Source organism: Dipodomys spectabilis, unplaced genomic scaffold (genome assembly GCF_019054845.1).
Source record: "Dipodomys spectabilis isolate Male_0828 unplaced genomic scaffold, ASM1905484v1 ptg000085l, whole genome shotgun sequence".
In the NCBI taxonomy this organism is placed as follows: domain Eukaryota; kingdom Metazoa; phylum Chordata; class Mammalia; order Rodentia; family Heteromyidae; genus Dipodomys; species Dipodomys spectabilis.
In genome coordinates, this window is record NW_024870762.1 from 2,438,949 (window position 1) to 2,457,192 (window position 18,244).

General features: G+C 51.4%; 1 protein-coding gene across 1 annotated transcript in view; it reads right to left on the reverse strand.

Annotated features, from left to right (window-relative positions):
• Nucleotides 1–525: 525 nt before the first annotated feature.
• Nucleotides 526–18,244, reverse strand: part of Pnpla1 (patatin like phospholipase domain containing 1) — a 30,053-nt gene continuing 12,334 nt past the window's right edge. The window contains exons 2-9 of the mRNA XM_042683882.1: nt 17,760–17,992; nt 15,356–15,421; nt 14,377–14,586; nt 13,417–13,477; nt 7,512–8,099; nt 4,018–4,099; nt 3,063–3,188; nt 526–655 (exon numbers count right to left, since the gene is read on the reverse strand). Coding sequence (XP_042539816.1) covers nt 526–655; nt 3,063–3,188; nt 4,018–4,099; nt 7,512–8,099; nt 13,417–13,477; nt 14,377–14,586; nt 15,356–15,421; nt 17,760–17,992 — 1,496 coding nt within the window. The remainder of the gene's footprint in view (nt 656–3,062; nt 3,189–4,017; nt 4,100–7,511; nt 8,100–13,416; nt 13,478–14,376; nt 14,587–15,355; nt 15,422–17,759; nt 17,993–18,244) is intronic.

Sequence of the window (18,244 nt, forward strand, 5' to 3'; positions counted from 1 at the left end):
GGAATTCTGGAAAGTGATGAAAGGGGCTTTGAATTATTTGGTTTATAGAACTTAGCTGGTCTATGGGCTTTCAGGAAGGGGTAGGGCTGCAGAGTCTCCACACCTCTGAGTGTACAGTCGGGTGGATGGTGCTGCCCTACGTGTAGATGCAACCTGTAGTCCCAGCTACTCGGAAGGCAGAAGTAGGAGGATCGAGGTCTGAGAGGTGGGTCCTAGGCAAACGTGTAAAACCTTTCCTGAAAAACAAACTAAAAGCTAAAGGACTGGGGTGCAGGAGGCCCAAGTGGTCGAGCTCTTGTCTGAAGCGCGAGGCTTGAATTCCATCCCCACTATTGAACAAAAATGAGTATGGCGGCAGAGAAAGGGCCTGGGCTCTCAGAGCTGTGTGACCAGGCACAAGTCTTGTTCTAACACAATCAAGATAACCATTTTTCCAGCTGTGTTCCTGGTCCACAAGGGGCTGCACTACTGTTAGTAGCCATGAAGCCAGATGGCAGACCCAGGGGTCACCGCAACAGCCTGGCCTCAGGGGGCACCTGAGGCCTCCACCTCCGGGCAGCGGTATTCCTGGATCCGGCGGGGATGAGGCCTGTAGGTGACCCATACTGTCTCGGAAGTGGAGAGCAGGGGGCAGTCACACGGCCGGGGAGCTGACCTGGATGCGAGAGACAAAGAAAGAGCAAGCGTGGATTTTTGTTCAGTTTCAGACTGTGAGTGTGGCGGGGACAGGGGAGTGTGGAGGGGAGAGGGGAGTGTGGGAGGTCCCTTCATTCCCTAGTGGGCATGGAAAACAGGGGATGGCTTTATAACATTCATAGAAACTCTCCCAAAGCACAGGCCTCTTGAACCTGGTAATGGCAACTCTAGAAATACACAACCAGGGGGCTGGGAAGGTGGCTCAGTGGTAGAGCGCTTGCCTTGCAAGCCTGAGGTCCTGGGTTCGATTCCTCAGCACCACATAAGCAAAAAGAAAAAAGCCGGAAGTGGCGCTGTGGCTCAAGTGGTAGAGTGCTAGCCTTGAGCTGAAGAGCTGAGGGACAGCGCCCAGGCCCAGAGTTCAGGGCCCATGACCGGACCAAAAAAAAAAAAAATACACAACCAGATGTGCGCCTGCTGTGTTCATGGAGATATTGAGCAGAAGGTTAGAAATACCGGAAGATACTGAAAAATAGCCAGGTGCCAGTGGCTCACGCCTATAAACCTAGCTACTCAGGAGGCTAAGATCTGAGGATCACGGTTCAAAACCAGCCTAGGCAGGAAAGTCAGTGAGACTTTTTTTGTGTTTTTTTAAATCAGTCATGGGGCTTGAACTCTGGGCCTGGGTGCTGTCCTTCAGCTCTAAAACTTTTATCTTCAATGAACCACAAAAAGCTGGAAGTAGAGCTGTGGCTCAAGTGATAGAGCACTAGTCTTGAGCCCAAAAGCTCATGGAGAGAACCAAGGCCCAGAGCTCAAACCCTAGGACAGGAAGACAAACAAGCAATCAAATAAACAAACAAAATTAACTCCAGAAAAGTATTCCCCAAAATATTAACATCAAGCTGGAGGGGTTTCCAGTAATTTTTTTCTATTTATGTTCTTCTAAATTTGAAGATTTTTTTTTTTTTTTACCAAAAGTGTATGCTGTTTTTCATTGTATATTTTATTATTGCGCTTTTTTATTTTTTAAAAATTGGGGCTAAGAAGGTGGCTCAGTGGTAGAGTGCTTGCCTTGCATGCATGAAGCCCTGGGTTCAATTCCTCAGTACCCACATACACAGGAAAAGCCAGAAGTGGTGCTGTGGCTCAAGTGGTTGAGTGCTAACCTTGAGCAAAAGAGGCTCAGGGACAGTGCCTAGGCCCTGAGTTCAAGCCCCAGGACTGACAAAAAAAATTTCAACTTTTTAGGTTGTTATAATAAAGATGATGTACAGAGGGGTTATAATTGCATAAGTCAGGTAAAAAGTACATTTCTTTTTGGATAATGTCAACCCCTCCCCACCCCCCCCCCCTCCCAGTTTTTCCTTCCTGTCTCCACCCACAAGTTGTATTGTTCATTTTCAACATAGTGTCCCCTGGAGTACCACTGCTACATTGGTTCACCCTCTGTCCTTCCATTGTGGTGCCCCTCTCTTACTCTCCCCCAAACAGATAAAAGAACAAAGAAGACAAAAACAACAGAAAAAAACCCTCTTGTTTCCATTTCTTGGAGTTCATTTCAATAAATATTTTATATGATCAGAGGTACAGAAGCATTAGACCTTTGTGTTTCTCCTCTAAGAATATCCTCCTTTGGTCTCAGTGTGTGGGGTGTATGCTGTTTTTAGAACCAGAAAAAGCAATAAAGTTACTTATCCTGTAGACAACCAGGTTTATAACAACAAATAAGTGGATAATGTTTCTTTAAGGGACAGATGCTGAGCTAAAGTAGAGATTATGGGCTGGACATGGTGATTCACACCTGCAGTCCCTGCTACTCCTGACACAGAGAGAGTTCTATCTGAGCTAGTCCAGGCAAAAGGTAGAGAGAGAGCCTTAAAAAAAGAAAAAAAAAGGCTTCTGTTATTTATTTATTTAGCCAGTCCTAGGACTTGAACTCAAGGCTTGGGCCTTGTCCCTGAGCTTCTTTTACTCGAGGCTAGCAGAACTTCTGGCTTTTTCTGAGTGGTTTATTGGAGATGAGAGTCTCACAGACTCTCCTGCCCAGGCTGACTTCTGGCTAACTTCGAACAGCGATCCTCCTATCTCTGCTTTCTGAATAGCTAGGATTACAGGCGTGAGCCACTGGTACTGGTTATGACTGCTCTTCTTGAATGGTCCGATAGCACCTGCACTAAATTCTCACTGGTAACCTCTTCCCCCCCCACCCCCCCCCCAGCTTCTTGCAGATCAGGAAATGGAGGTTCAGAGCAACTAGGTGTTCTGAGCATCTGCTCCAAATGAGTCTGCCAGAGCAGGGGCTGATGCCAAGGCCTGGTGCCTTTCCCCCCTCCCTCCTGACTCTCTTATACATCCTGGCATGTTCCAGAAGACAGGTCCCAGTGCTCCCCCTGGGGAACTTAGACCAAGGGAGTCATGCTCACTGTGCTTTGCTGCCTGTTTTGGGGAACCGCGGATGCCGGGGGATGCATTTCCTGGTGCCACTGGTCTTCTGTTTGTTCTTCTGGAATACCTTGCTCACCCAGTTGGCATCGGCAGCAGCGCTCACCCTGTGCACAGAGATGATGTAGATGGCTTGTGAACAGCGCATGGGCCAGAGCCAGGCACACCAGCGCCGCCTGAGCATGAATGAGCTCCCCAGCGATTCTCAACGAACGGGTACCCAAGTAACAGCAGACCCCACAGCTGGGTTGCAATGACCCGACAGCTGGGTGGGAATCTATACTGTTCTGCACAAATTCATAAGAACACAGCACAGAACGGTGTGAAATCTAACAGGCTAAGCCCCACAATTCCTTTTTTTTTGGTGCTGGTACTAAGTAAGGCTTAAACACTCCACTTCGCTTTTGTTTGCTCAAGGCTGGTGCTCTACCACTTGAGCCACAGCTCCACTTCCGGATTTTCAGTGGTTTGAAGCTATTGATATGCTCTGTTTTGTTTTTGTTTTTTGGGGGGGGGGTTGGTCATGGGGCTTGAACTCAGGGCCTGAGCGCTGACCTTGAGCTTTTTCACTCAAGTCAAGCACTCTGTTTGAGCCACAGCACCACTTCCAGTTTTCTAGTGGTTTATTGAAGAGTCTCATGGACTTTCCTGCCCTAGCTGGCTTTGAACTGCGATCCTCAGATCTCAGCCTCCTGAGTAGCTAGGATGACAGGCGTGAGCCACCAGCCCCTGGCTTGTGAAAGTCTTATCTCCAATTGATTGTCAAAAAGCAGGAAGTGGAGCTAAAGTGGTTGAGCACTAGCTTTGAACATAAAAGCTCAAGGACAGTGGCTGGTTCAAGCCTCAGGACTGAGGAGAGAACGAGAGGGCGAGGGGGAGAAAGTCTCACTTAGCCGTCCCTCCCCTGACCCTAGGAGCAGAGGCAGAGCAGCTTACCTGGCCTGACTTTCGCGGCTGGCTTCCTTCCCCGGGACGGGAGCAGGGGTGGCACTTTTTGAATGTGAAGACGCTCGGGATGCTGCAGCCAGAAGGAAAATCCAAGGAGTGTGAGATGGGGTGGGGAGGTGGTTGTCATTTCAGAGGAATGAGCAGTGTGACTGTGCACAAGAACAGTAAAGAACTGGCGGGTAGGTTGTCAGGGGTGAGCCCAGGGCAGCAGCTGGGAAGGACAGAGCTCCTTCCTATGGGCAACACAGGAGCGAGGTGAGGAACACGCCCTGCAGAGGCCCCAGCTCCCACCGGAGGCTGCGGGAAGGCTGCTTTTTTCCTCTTGAATGCTTGTTTAAAAAAAAGTGTAGGGGGCTGGGAAGGTGGCTCAGTGGTAGAGCGCTTGCCTTGCATGCATGAGGCCCTGGGTTCAATTCCTCAGCACCACATAAGCAAAAAGAAAAAAGCCGGAAGTGGCGCTGTGGCTCAAGTGGTAGAGCGCTAGCCTTGAGCTGAAGAGCTGAGGGACAGTGCCCAGGCCCAGAGTTCAGGCCCCACAACCGGACCCCCCCCCCCCCCCCGCCAAAAAAAGTGTAGTCAGCCAGGCACCGGTGGCTCAAGCCTGTAAACCTAGCTCTCATGAGGCTGAGATCTGAAGATCAAGGTTCAAAGCCAGCCTGGGCAGGAAAGTCTGTGACACTCTTATGTCCAATGAACCATCAGAAAACTGGAAGTGGTGCTGTGGCTCAAGTGGTAGAGCACTAGCCTTGAGCTGAAGAGCTGAGGGACAGCGCCCAGGCCCAGAGTTCAAGCCCCATGACCAAAACAAACAAAAAAAAACCCTCAAAAAACAGAGAATATCAATAGCTTTATAACCATTGTCCTCTCTCTCTCTCTCTCTCTTTCTCTGCCTCTGTCTGTCTCTCTCCATCCCTCTGGGCAGTACCAAGGCTTGAACTAAGAGACTCATGCTTGTTCAGCTTGCTTGCTTACTTGATGCTTTTTCTTGAGCCACACCTCCAGCTTGGCATTTTGCTGGTTAATTGGAGATTGAGTCTAGTCAATTTTTCTACTCAGACCAGCTTTGAAATGTGAGCCTCTGGATCTCAGCCTGCTGAATAGCTGGGATTATAGGCATGAGCCACCATTCTTAACATAAACATTGGTCCTTTTTTTTTTTTCCTTTTGTCGATCATAGGGCTTGAACTCTGGGCCTGAGTGCTGTCCCTGAGCTCTTCTGCTCAAGGCTAGTGCTTTACTACTTGAGTCACAGCACCACTTCCAGGTTTTTCTGTGTATGTGGTACTGAGGAATCAAACTCAGGGCTTCATGTATTCTAGTCAAGCACTCTACCACTAAGCCACATTCCCAGCCCCAACCATTGTTTTTTTTTTTTTTGTCGGTCGTGGGGCTTGAACTCTGGGCCTGGGCGCTGTCCCTCAGCTCTTCAGCTCAAGGCGAGCACTCTACCACTTGAGCTACAGCGCCACTTCCAGTTTTCTGGTGGTTTATTGGAGATAGGAGTCTCACAGTCTCTCCTGCCCGGGCTGGCTTTGAACAGCGATCCTCAGATCTCAGCCTCCTGAGTAGCTAGGATTACAGGCGTGAGCCACCAGCGCCCGGTTCCCAACCATTGTTTTTAAGCAAGGTCTTTGCATCTTTTAACAACCATGGGATGTGTACATATGAAGATTAATTATTATGTTACATAATTAATTCCTAATTATATGACTGTGCAATATTATAACTAGCTACTAATTAGTATATGTAAATGCAAGTGCTACTTAAAATGTATTCAGGTTCCTCTATCTTAAATTCTTCCATCAAGAACTTCTTGGATGTCCTTGGCTGTCCTGATTCTATTTCAGTGGGACTTAAGTGTCTTTTTGCTTATGGATTTTTTCCAGAACTTTTCACAATGCCCCCTTCCTCCAGACCCGCCCTGGCCATCAATAATGATTGGCAATGTTGGCCCCAGAAGAGTCTCCTCTGCCTAGTTCCCATGGGTGCCCAGAGATGATGCTAATGAGGATCCCTGGTGGACTGTGAGGGGCTCCTTAATTAAAGCCACTGTAATGAAAAGACAGATCACTGTCTGTCAGGAGGATGAGCCTGTGCATGGCAGGATGTTTTAGCAGCCTCTCTGGGCTCCACCCACCAGATCACCATTAAAAATATCTCCCACAATTGCTCAGTGTCTCCTGAGAGTATGATCGCTGTCCAGTGTGCGTGGAAGAAGGCCGGCTCCGGTAGAGCAGCAAGGACTGCTTTAACAGGAATGAGGGAACACGCGAAACACTGGCCAGTTTTCTGACTCTTAATGTTCTGATGTTTTTGTCTGCCTTCTTTTTGTGTCAGTTGTAGGGCTTGAACTCTGGGCCTGGGCACTGTCCCTGAGCTTTTATTTTTTATTTTTTGGTTGGTCATGAGGCTTGAACTCAGGGTTTGAATGCTGTCCCTGAGCCTCTTTGTGCTCAAGGCTAGCACTCTACCACTTGAGCCACAGTACCACTTCCAGTTTTTGAGTGGTTAGTTGGAGATAAGAGTCTCATGGGGACTTCTCTGCTTGGGCTGGCTTTACTCATGGGGACTTCTCTGCTTGGGCTGGCTTTAAACCGTAGTCCTCAGATCTCAGCCTCCTCAATAGCTAGGATTACAAGCATGAGCCACCAGAGGCCTGGGCACTGTCCTTGAGCTTTTATGCTCAAGGCTAGTGCTCTACCACTTTGAGCCATAGCTCTACTTCCAGTTTTCTGATGGTTAATTGGAGATAAAACTCTCACATATTTTCCTGTGCAGGCTGGCTTTGAACCACAATTCTCAGATCTCAGTCTCCTGACTAGCTAGGATTACAGGCATGAGCCACTAGTGCCCAGTATTTGTTGCTCTCTTGTATTTCCAACATCAGTAGCTAGTGTATAAGGGACCTAGAATAGCATCCCTTGGCAGATCTACACTGGTGCTTCTCAAAGCATCTGAATGTGTTGACAATCTGTGTGAATTCTGGAAATACAATGCAAATGAATGAGTAGAAAAGGGATCAGAGCCAGATGCCAATGGCTCATGCCTGTAATCCTAGCTACTCAGGAGGCTGAGATGTGAGGATGGCAGTTCAAAGCCAGCCCAGGCAGGTAAGGCCATGACATTCTTATCTCCAATTAAGCACCAGAAAACTGGAAGTGGTGCTGTGGCTCAAGTGGTAGAGCGCGAGCCTTGAGCTGAAGAGCTGAGGGACAACGTCTAGGCTCAGAGTTCAAGCCCTACGAATGACAAAAAAAAAAAAAAAAAGAAGAAGAAGAAGAAGAAAAAGAAAAGAAAAGAAAAGGGATCAGATTCCCAGTGTCCCTGATGCCTTTCTACTGTCCCTGTGTCTAGGAACCATTGGTTGTTATACTGCCCCCTGGTGGTGGCCTGCACTCACTCACAGAGCCGCTAAAGCCAAGATCACCCATCCAACCCTCAGGATAACAAACATAGCCAAGAGAAGCCGAGAAGGTCTGTACCTTGGGGCTGTTCTGGGCCCACCTTCTCCACACCTGGTTGATTTGGTGATGCTGAAGGAGAATCTTGGGGTGTCGTTTGAGGTGACCTCACCACTGAGGGCCCCAGTGACAGCCTGTCTGATGGGGACACCTGGGAGGGTGGGGATTGGTGTGGAAGTCCAGGCCGCTGTATCTGCTGTGGAGGTGACGCAGGGGGCGGCTCAGGAGCGGAGCAGGGAGGTAAGCGCAGTGCTGGGGGCGAGGCGGGTGCCTGGGGGGGCAAGTCACTGGGAGAACGCATCCCACAGGCGGCCACGGGTGACCTGGCTGGTTGCTTGGAGGAAGAGACAGGGGATGAGGCCGGTGATTCCATGGGCCGCTCACGCGTGGACCTGGGTGTCTCCTCAGGTGGGTGGCCAGCGTTGCCATCCCCTTGGGGCGTGTCCTGTGAGTGAAGCTGGGAGCATCCTTCCAGGCTGGCCCGCTGTGCTTGGAGACCCGGTTGATGGCGTTCAGGACACTCGTTGCCGAGTGCAAGTTCTATCTGGCAGTACACTTCCACCCGCGGGAAAATCACTCTCTTCGAGGGAGAGTTAAGGTAAGCAGCATCTAGAAAAGGAACAGCCTGTGTCACACGTGTAGTAACTCAACCTTGGCACCTGCAAAAGGTGGTCTCTCTCCCTTCCTTCCTGCCTTCCTTCTTTCCTTCCTTCCTGCCTGCCTCTCTCTCTCTTTCATTCTTCTTTTTCTCTCTCTCTCTCTCTCTTTCTTCCTTTCTTTCTTTCTCTCTCTCTTTCTTTTTTTGCCAGTCCTGGGCCTTGAACTCTGGACTCTGGGCCTGGGCTCTGTCCCTGAGCTCAAGGATAGCACTCTACCACTGGAGCCACAGTGCCAATTCCAGCTTTTTTTTTTTAACTTATTAATTTATTGGCAAAAAGAGGCTCACGTATTTCCCAAACTGGGCTGGCTTTGAACCATGATTCTATGATCTCACCCTTCTGAGTAGCTAGGATTTTACAGGCGTGAGCCACCAGCACCCAGCTCCAGCTTGTATTTGAGATAGGGTCTTGAACTAACGTTGCTTAGGCTTACCTTAGACCTAGATTTTCTTGTCTCCATCAATGAACTTTGGATCCTGCCTGTCCAAGTAATCTAAATAAATCTAAGACACAAAACATGGCCTAGGTGAATAAGTCAATATTTTTGATTAATTGTAAAAAAAACCTGCTGCATCCTATTATATAGGATTAATAGCATTGAATACTGTGGGGTATTGGTAATGGAGACAGGGTTCATGGAAACTCCTTGTACCATTTCTACAATTTTCCCCTAAATCTAAACTAATCTTAAAAAGAAAAGCAAGCTCAGCCAAAGAAAAGCAGCAAGGAATTCCAACCTCGTCCTTGGGACTCTGGAAGGGGGAGGGGAAGCTGAAGACTCCATTACAAAAGCTTCCTAAATTATGAAGATTCATCTTTGCCTCCATATTCGTCTAAAGATACTGGAGCAGGAGTGGTGACTGGGCTTCATCAGGAACGGCCCCAAATACAAGGTCGGGGTTTATCAACTGCAATAGCTTTTGCAGCCCAACTTCCTCACCCTGAGTGGAGAAAAGAGCTGTACGCAGCTTCTAGAGCAAGGCAATAGGATGCCTGGCAGCTCAGTTACAGGGAAACGCAGCACAACTCCGAAATCTTGGGAAAATGGAAAATAAAAGGGTAACAACAGCTTGAAGCCTCTACCTAAAAAACTTGGAGCCAGGTACATAAATCCCAATGGGAAAAAACCCCCAGGAAATTCATAAATAAACAAGGCAACTTATCTCCTTCAAAAGCCAAAAGCTCTACCAAAAAAACGCTTCAATGATAGTAAAGAGGAAATTTTTTTTAACAAAGTGTTTTGTTTTGTTTTTTGCCAGTCCTGAGGCCTGAACTCTGAGCCTGGACACTGTCCCTGAGCTCTTCGGCTCAAGGTGAGCACTCTACTACTTGAGCCACAGCTCTACTTCTAGTATTCTGGTGGTTAATTGGAGATAAGAGTCTCACAAACTTTCCTGCCCAGATTGGCTTTGAACCATGATCCTCAGATCTCAGCCTCTTGAGTAGCTAGGATTACAGGCATGAGCCACCGGTGCCCTGCAACAAAGAAGTTCTTTTAATGTCAAGAATGATCAATGAAATTAAAGAGATATAAAAGCAGTTGGACGAATTCAAAGAAGATACAAAAACAACTCAAGGAGCGCAAGGAAAATTCAAACAAACCGCTGAATGAATAAAGAAGACAATGCAGGGCTGGGAAGGTGGCTCAGTGGTAAAGTGCTTGCCTTGTATGCATGAGGCCCTGGGTTAAATTCCTCAGCACCACATAAGCAGAAAAGGCCAGAAGTGGCATGTGGCTCAAGTGGTAGAGCATTAGTCTTAAGCTGAAGAGATGAGGGACAGCGCCCAGGCCCAGAGAGAAAGAACCCAGGTAAAACTGAGTTCAATCTGTAAGTTTCTATTTATCAAAAACTCTAATGCTGGGTGCTGGTGGCTCATGCCTGTAATCCTAGCTACTCAAGATGTTGAGATCTAAGGATCATGGTATGGTTTGAAGCCAGGCAGGGCAGAAAAATCCATGTGACTCTTATCTCCAATTAACCACCAAAAATCCTGGAAGTGGAGCTCTGGCTCACATGTTTGAGCACTAGCTTTGAGAGGAAAAAGCCAAGCAAGAGCATTAGGTCCTGAGTTCAAGCCCAGGTACCCTAGAAAGTAAAACTTAATCTGTAATGACAGAAAGCAATCAAGGTCTGTTTGAGAATGAGGAGGTGAAGGCCGTGGGGAGGGACCCCAAGAGGAGCAGGGAGTGGGGGCTGGGGGCCTGGGCCTGCCTAGCTAGTACAAGGTCCTGAGTTGTAGAGATAATGAGTTAGTTGTTCACTGCATTTATTTTAGTGATGAGTCCATAGTTGTGTGTGTGCACGCGCGCGCGTGTGTGTGTGTGTGTGTGAGAGAGAGAGAGAGAGAGAGAGAGAGAGAGAGATCAAATTGTGAAAGGAAGGGAGGACGTCTGGCGCCAAGGGGAGGCTTTGGAGGCTGCCTGAGCCGCGGCCTCACGCATCACCGCCATGCCACGCATCTGGGCGGGATGTGGGGTTCCGGGTGGCAGCCAGCGATGCCCTGGAGGTCAAGGAGGCCAGAACGTGATCGAGGGAGGAGGCTGGAGAGGCACGTTTCGGGGTGCAGCTTTCTGGGGGTGCGGTGGGACAGGGGCGCGGTGGGACAGGGGCGCGGTGGGACGGGGGCGCGGTGGGACAGGGGCGGGACCCGCTCCATCACTCCGCAGAGGACTTGGGCGGGTGGGATGCATCGCGCATGCGCACGTGCGCTAGGGCTGGGGACGCGGGAGTCTGGGCTTGGAGCCTGTGTGTGTGTGTGTGTGTGTGTGTGTGTGTGTGTGTGTGTGTGTGTGTCTGTGTCTGTGTGTGTCTGTGTCTGTGTGTGTCTGTGTGTCTGTGTGTGTGTCTGTGTGTCTGTGTCCTGGACGCGGGATGCAGGAGTCTGGGCTTGGAGCCTGTGTGTGTGTGTGTGTGTCTGTCTGTCTGTGTCTGTGTCCTGGACGCGGGATGCAGGAGTCTGGGCTTGGAGCCTGTGTGTGTGTGTGTGTGTGTGTGTGTGTGTGTGTGTGTGTGTGTGTGTGTGTGTGTGTGTGTCTGTGTGTGTCTGTGTCTGTGTGTGTCTGTGTGTCTGTGTCCTGGACGCGGGATGCAGGAGTCTGGGCTTGGAGCCGGTGTGTGTATGTTTGTTTGTTTGTGTGTGTGTGTCTGTCTGTCTGTCTGTGTCCTGGACGCGGGATGCAGGAGTCTGGGCTTGGAGCCACGTGTGTGTGTGTGTGTGTGTGTGTGTGTCTGTCTGTCTGTCTGTCTGTGTCTGTGTCCTGGACACAGGATGCAGGAGTCTGGGCTTGGAGCCGGTGTGTGTGTGTGTGTGTGTGTGTGTGTCTGTCTGTCTGTCTGTCTGTCCGTCTGTGTCTGATGGCTTCAGGCGGATGCCTGCAGTTCCAGCACCTGCCGCATCCCCGGGTTCAAGGCCGCCAGTCACCCTGTGAAATCACCCACTCCCCGCCGTGGGCGGAAGGGTGGGGAGGGCACGGGCAGCGCCCACCCTGCCAGGTACCCCACCCCACCCCACCCCACCTCAAGACTTGCCTCTAGAGGATGAGAAAGAAGAGTCCCAAAGCAGGGGCAGCTGTGGAGGCGGCTGGCCTCGCCCGCAGGGGTGCAGGGGTTTCTGGGTGGGGGTGGAGGGGTGGTGGGGGAGGAGAGCGCAGAGGACTTCCCAAGGCCCCCCCAGCTCCTCCCACTCTGGGGTTCCACGCCCCCATGCGGGTCAGGCTGTCCGCATTTTGGGCCCTTGGGGCTCGGTCGTCACAGCTGCCCACCGTGTGCGTGTGGTGGAAGGGAGGCTGTGAGCCGAGGCCAGATGATCTGAACACAGGTGCGGCTGGGTGTGGGCTGAGCCTGGCTTCCTTTTACCCTCACTGTAAACCTCTGAGGTCAGCTCCATGGTCAGCTCCTTTTACAGATGAGGAAACTGAGGCCCCTGGAGATCGATTGTAAAGATTCCTTGGTGGCTGCCAGGAACTAAGATAGAAACCTTTTTTTTTTTGTTATTGTTTTAATCTAACAGATTAGGAAACCAAGACTCAGGGAGGGGAAATGACTTTCCTAAGGTCACGCAGCGTTAGGGGTGAGTGTGGGGCTGGAGGGGGCATCCAGGCTAGTTGATTCCCTTAGCCCATCCTACTCTGCTGTACTCTACAATCTTTTCCCTCTGGGCTATTTGACGACAGAAAAGGTGGAGGAGAAAGTGCGGGGGCAGGGGCAGGGGCGCTGGAGAAAGCAGGAAGAAAATTTGCAGGAAAAAGAAAAAGGAAGAAAAAGTAGACATTTTAGGAAGAAAATCTCATTCAATCCTGAATCTCACCACACATCCTCCCCTCCTCCCCACCCATGGCAATTTTTGTTGTTGTTTTTGGCCGGTTGTGGGGCTGGAATTCTGGGCCTGGGCACTGTCCCTGAGCTCTTCAGCTCAGGGCAAGTGCTCTACCACTTGAGCCACAGCACTGCTTCTGGTTTTCTGGTGGTTAACTGTAGATAAGAGTCTCATGGACTTTCTTGCCCAGGCTGGCTTTGAACCGAGATCCTCAGATCTCAGCCTCCTGAGTAGCTAGGATTACAGGCATGAGCCACAGATGCCTGGTCCCCCTGGCAATTTTTAAAGCTACATACACTTAAAGGTCACCACAGTGTTACTTATAAAAGGGAATATTTGGAAATTCAAAGACACGATAAGTTTTCTATATAACTGTGAGGAGCTATTATGCAAATATCAAAAAGACCAGCAACAAGAGACCATGTCATATTAGAGAGAAAAGCTTTGGAGACAAAGAGCTCTTTTTCTGAAGCCATGTTCTAAGGAACATTATTTCCTTTAACAAAAACATTTACATGGACACCTGGGAGTGTTTACTATGCACCTTAGAATCGCCCTTCCATCTTCCCTGATGTAAAGCCCAGAAGAGAACCAGCTGAGGGACCACCTTTCCCAATCAGCATGGGCCAGTCTCTCCTCTCTGATTTGTTGATTGACATGTCACTCAAATTCCTACCCAAGGATAAACTACTCATGTCTAATTCTACATGGACAAAATGGCTTTATTACAAATAGGATAAAGTGGATGAGAGTGAAGTAAAATAGAAAATTCTGCTGGGGAATTTGAGCTATGTCTGACCTGAACACAGTTATTCTATTTTATTGTGTCTTTTCTTGTTTTGGTACTGGGGATCAAACCCAGGATGTTCCAATTGCTAGGCAAATGCTTTTCCTACATTCCAGCCCCACCGTTTTATTTTTATCTCCCCTGGGGCCCATGGGGTACTTACTGAGCCTCCTCAGGTACAGAACAGTGTCATCATAGCCCCGGTAGTAGTACTCCTGCAGTATCTGAGAGACACCAGACAATAAGACCACAGTGCTGGCCGCCAGCCCTTCCCACCACAGCCATCGAGCTGGATGTGTTAGGGTTTCCAAACATACCCATCCAGCAGCCCATCCCTCGCTACCTGCTGAGACCTGGGGATGCCTTGTCTGTATGGTCCTAGAAGAGCAGAGTTTGGAGTGTGGGTTCAAATCCCAGTGCTATTACTTACTGGCTGTGTGGTTAGAACTGCTCATGGAAATATTCCTGGGCTTTGCTGGCTACAGTCTCCAATGCAGGCTTGCCCTCCCTCCCCTCCCTCCTTTTCTTTCTTTTTCTTTTGGTCGGTTGTGGGGTTTGAACTCTGGGCCTGGGTGCTGTCCTTCAGCTCTTCAGCTCAAGGTGAGCGCTCTACCCCTTGAGCCACAGTGCCACTTCCGGTTTTCTGCTGGTTTACTGGAGATAAGAGTCTCACAGCCTTTCCTGCCTGGGCTGGCTTTGAACCTCAATCCTCAGATCTTAGCCTCCTGAGCAGCTAGGATTACAGGCATGAGCCACTGGTGCCTGGCTCCTTCCTTCCTTATTCTTTAACAGTTTTGGACAGCTGTAGGCTATATAAAACAAGCCGTGGATTTGGCCCTGGGCTCTGGTTCACTGACTCTCAGAGTGGAAGTGTCAGGTGACATTCCCACAACTGTTCTCACTTCATCCTGTTTTACATGGGGAAATTAAGGGGGGCGGGGGAGAGGGCGGGTACTGGTCCCCAGACACATAATGAGTTAGCAGCAAGGCCAGGAGTCCATCTAAGAGTAAGTGACCCAGGATGCATTGAAGGGGAGGAGACCCAGCCCCTGCCCCATTGCCTGGCTCTGAGTGCCTCTCCCCCCCTCCGCCCTTTCTGCCCAGGGCCCCTCCTGCCTCTCACCACCAGATCCGGGGGAAACAGGGCGTGTGTCATCCGTGTGATGTTCTCCAGGGAGAACTGGAAGGAGAAATTGCACAGGCGGAAGTCGTGGAAGATGGCGGGACAGTCCCGGGGACAGATGTCCTGCTGCCCGCTGAAGGTGGAGATGGTGATGGAGTCCGTCCAGAAGGAGCAGGGCTGCATGCTCGTGAAGCCGCCGTCGATGTACCTCTGGGGGGAATCAAGGGGAAAATGCTTATCTGGGATCCGCATGGCCCGAGGTGGAGAATCTGGCTCGAGGGAACAGCGGGTCAGGAGAGCCCTCGGGATGGACGGAGGTCCTCGTGGAAGAGTGACCTGTCCGAGGTACTGCGTGAGTCCTCAGTGGACCCCAGCCATCGTGGCTGTGCTGAGATGGGCGCGGTGGGGTCTAACCTTCTCCCGCCTCCTCCTTGGGAGGCTTCGGCTTCTCCACCCATGCACTGGACCAGGATAACAAATGCATGGGGGCCCTGCCACTGGGGTGCTTGAATGACTCAGGGTATATTTTGTGGGCACCATCGACCTCACCCCCCCAATCGTAACCTTAGGCCTAGAGTTTGACCTGCACCACTTAGAGCCTACCCTTCAACCAGGAGTTCCACCATTACGGAGGCTGGCTGGGGTGTGGAGTTGTGACCTATCCACACCCCCAACTGACACCCCCAACTCACAGGCACATGAAAGTCTGTGAGCACGCGGCTAGCTGGCCTGAAGACCCCATCCGTCAAGGCCCCGTGTCCCAACATCCCAGGGTCTGTATTCTACAGGCTAGCTCAAGCCAGCAGGGACTCAATTTGCCAGGCTAAGTAATGGGTTCATGGGTCAGAGAAGCCAGGCTCAGTGGGAAGGGCCCACCAACATGGGGAAGCCCCTGAGTTCTGCGATCACCCCACTGATCCCCTAGATGCGGGGCCTGGGGTCCCCTGTTGGGGCCCAGCCCAACACAAAGAGCGCTTACCACACCACGGTAGGTAGGGGGTATGAGGCCACAGTAGACAGGAACAAAGCAGCTGCAGTACAGGGCCTGGGGAGAAAATGGGGCTCGAGATGGCGCAGGCCCTGGGGATGGGATGGGAGGGCTCCATGGCTTCCCCCCTCCCCCCAGCTTCCTCAGCCCCGAGGGGAAGGCACCGGCCACGGGAGCAGAGCCTCAATGTCGATTCCAGGTGAGCTAGGTCCTTGGTAACTACTGGCCAACTGTCTTGGGTTGACGGGACGGGGCGGCCTCAGTATCTATCTCCCTGCTGACACCAGCGTTCCACAAGCCGGGGGTCTGTGTCTGTCCTGGGCCGGGCCCTGGACTCCGAGGATGAAAGGAGCACCCTTGGCAACACTCAAGGATGCGGAAGGGAGATGCCAGCACAAGGGGGACAGGCCTCGAGGGAGGCCACCCTGGGCCTGGTGGCCCCAAGGAGCAGTGCAGGGCCGGAGGCAATGAAGGAGGGGAGGGGCGGGAGGAGGCGAGTTTGGTGAAGCAGGAAGGGAAGTAGGAGGGAAGGGAGATCCCCGGAGAATAGGATCTAGCCGCACAAGGCCCAGGTGGGCGGCTTTGGGTATGATGTGTGTGGTTGGCTTGTGAGGATGGGATTCCAAAGACACAGGTGTGAGGCGGGCACTGGCGGCTCCCGCCTGTCATCCTAGCTACTCAGGAGGCTGAGATCTGAGGATCAAGGTTTGAAGCCAGCGTGAGCAGGAAAGTCTGTGAGACTCTTATCTCCAACTAACTAGCAAAAAGCTGGATGTGGAGGTGTGACTCAGGTGGTAGAGCACTAGACTTGATTGAAAAAGCTAAGGGAAAGTACCAAGCCCAGAGTTCAGGCCCCAGGATGAGCACAAAGAAGACAGACAGGTGTGGGGGGCAGGGAAAAGGGTGGATGTGTGGGATGGAAGGCTACCCAGCTTCACTAACTCTCCTTGTCTATGTGTGCATGTGTGTGTGTGTGTGTGTGTGTGTGTGTGTGTGTGCCAGTCCTGAAGCTTGAACTCAGGGCCTGGGCACTATCCCTGAGCTGCTTTTGCTCAAGGCTAGTGCTCTACTACTTCTGGCTTTTTGGTAGTTTATTAGCAATAAGAATCTCATGGAAGGAAGGGAAGGGATGGTAGGGGAAAAACAAAGGAGGAGGTAACAATGCTTCATAGGAAATGTACTCATTACCTTACTCAGGTAACTGTAACCCCTCTGGACACTATTTTTACAATAAAAAATGTATTTTAAAAAAGAAGCCAGGGCTGGGAAGGTGGCTCAGTGGTAGAGTGCTTGCCTTGCATGCCTGAGGCTCTGAGTTCGATTCCTCAGCACCACATAAGCAAAAAGAAAAAAGCCGAAAGTGGTGCTGTGGCTCAAGTGGTAGAGCGCTCGCCTTGAGCTGAAGAGCTGAGGGACAGCGCCCAGGCCCAGAGTTCAGGCCCCACAACCGGACCAAAAAAAAAAAGAAGCCATACATCATTTTTTTTTTTTTGGGTCGGCCGTGGGGCTTGAACTCTGGGCCTGGGCGCTGTCCCTCAGCTCTTCAGCTCAAGGCGAGCGCTCTACCACTTGAGCTACAGCGCCACTTCTGGTTTTTCTGGTGGTTATTGGAGATAGGAGTCTCATGGTCTCTCCTGCCCGGGCTGGCTTTGAACAGCGATCCTCAGATCTCAGCCTCCTGAGTAGCTAGGATTACAGGCGTGAGCCACCAGCGCCCGGCCCATACATCATTTTTAAAAAAAGAGAATCTCATGAACTTTCTTGCCCAGGCTGGCTTCAAACCTCAATCCTCAGATCTTAGACTCCCAAGTAGCTAAGATTAGAGGCCTGAGCCACTGCTGTCTGGCCCTTTGTCTTTTAAAGAAAAGTTGGGCAAAGCCCCAGCAAGCGCAGCCTTTGCAACTCAGAAGGAAGACTCACACTGGTGAGCTTCGCCCAGTGCTCTGGGTGTGAGCATGCACTGTCCTAGGTGTGGAATTGTCCTGGGACAAATCCTTCTTCTATCGGGGCCTGTGGAGGACAGGAGCGGGGTGAGCGGGCTGCTCTCTGACTCTTCTTGCAAACACAGTAATTCAAGAAGTTGCACACTGTGACCCCGGCTGGGAGGCGCTGTGGGAGCCCTGGCACCCATGCCCCCACCCCTCCATGGGGCTCTTGGGAACTCAGGGATTAGCCCAGAGGCAGGGCGGGACCGGGGGCAGAAGGAGGCCTGAGCAGGGACTGGGGGCATTGTGTCCAGGCTGGGTGGTTTTTGGTCTGTCTGTGCTATCTTATCTAGCCCTGAGCTTGGCACAGACAGATGCTGAGCACTTGGGAAGGGAGGGGCTAGAGAAGCAGAAACGAGGAGGGGGCGGGGCGGGCAGGACCCGTGGGGGGCGTGGCCAGGAGCCCTTGCCTCGATGAGTTCCTCCTTGGATGTGAACTCGGAGACCACCACGCTTTCTCCGTCCTCCAGGCGGGTGAGGCCCACGTGCAGCTTCCCGGTGGTGGCCTTGTAGGAGTCCTCGGGCAGCGCGTGGTACAGAAACCGCCGCATGGTCTGGACCATCTTGCAGGATGGAGACAAGGGGCCCAGGAAGGACTTCTTCACCTCGGCCAGGCCCACGTTCAGGAATCTGAGGTACTCATCTGTGGGAGGAGCAGAGGGTCGGGGCGGCCTCAGCACAAGGTCTTCACCTAGAGTGCGCTGCCCACATGCCCTGAGCACAGCCAGGCATGGAAGGAGGATCTCAGCCTCCACAGATCCCCCAGCTAGGCCAGGGCAGAGCTGGGCGCAGGTGTCCTGCTCCAAACGATCAAACCAGTGGCCAAAAGACACCTTCCACCACCTTGCTCCCAACTCTATCCCTGCAGGGACACCCACCTCACACCACATTCTTG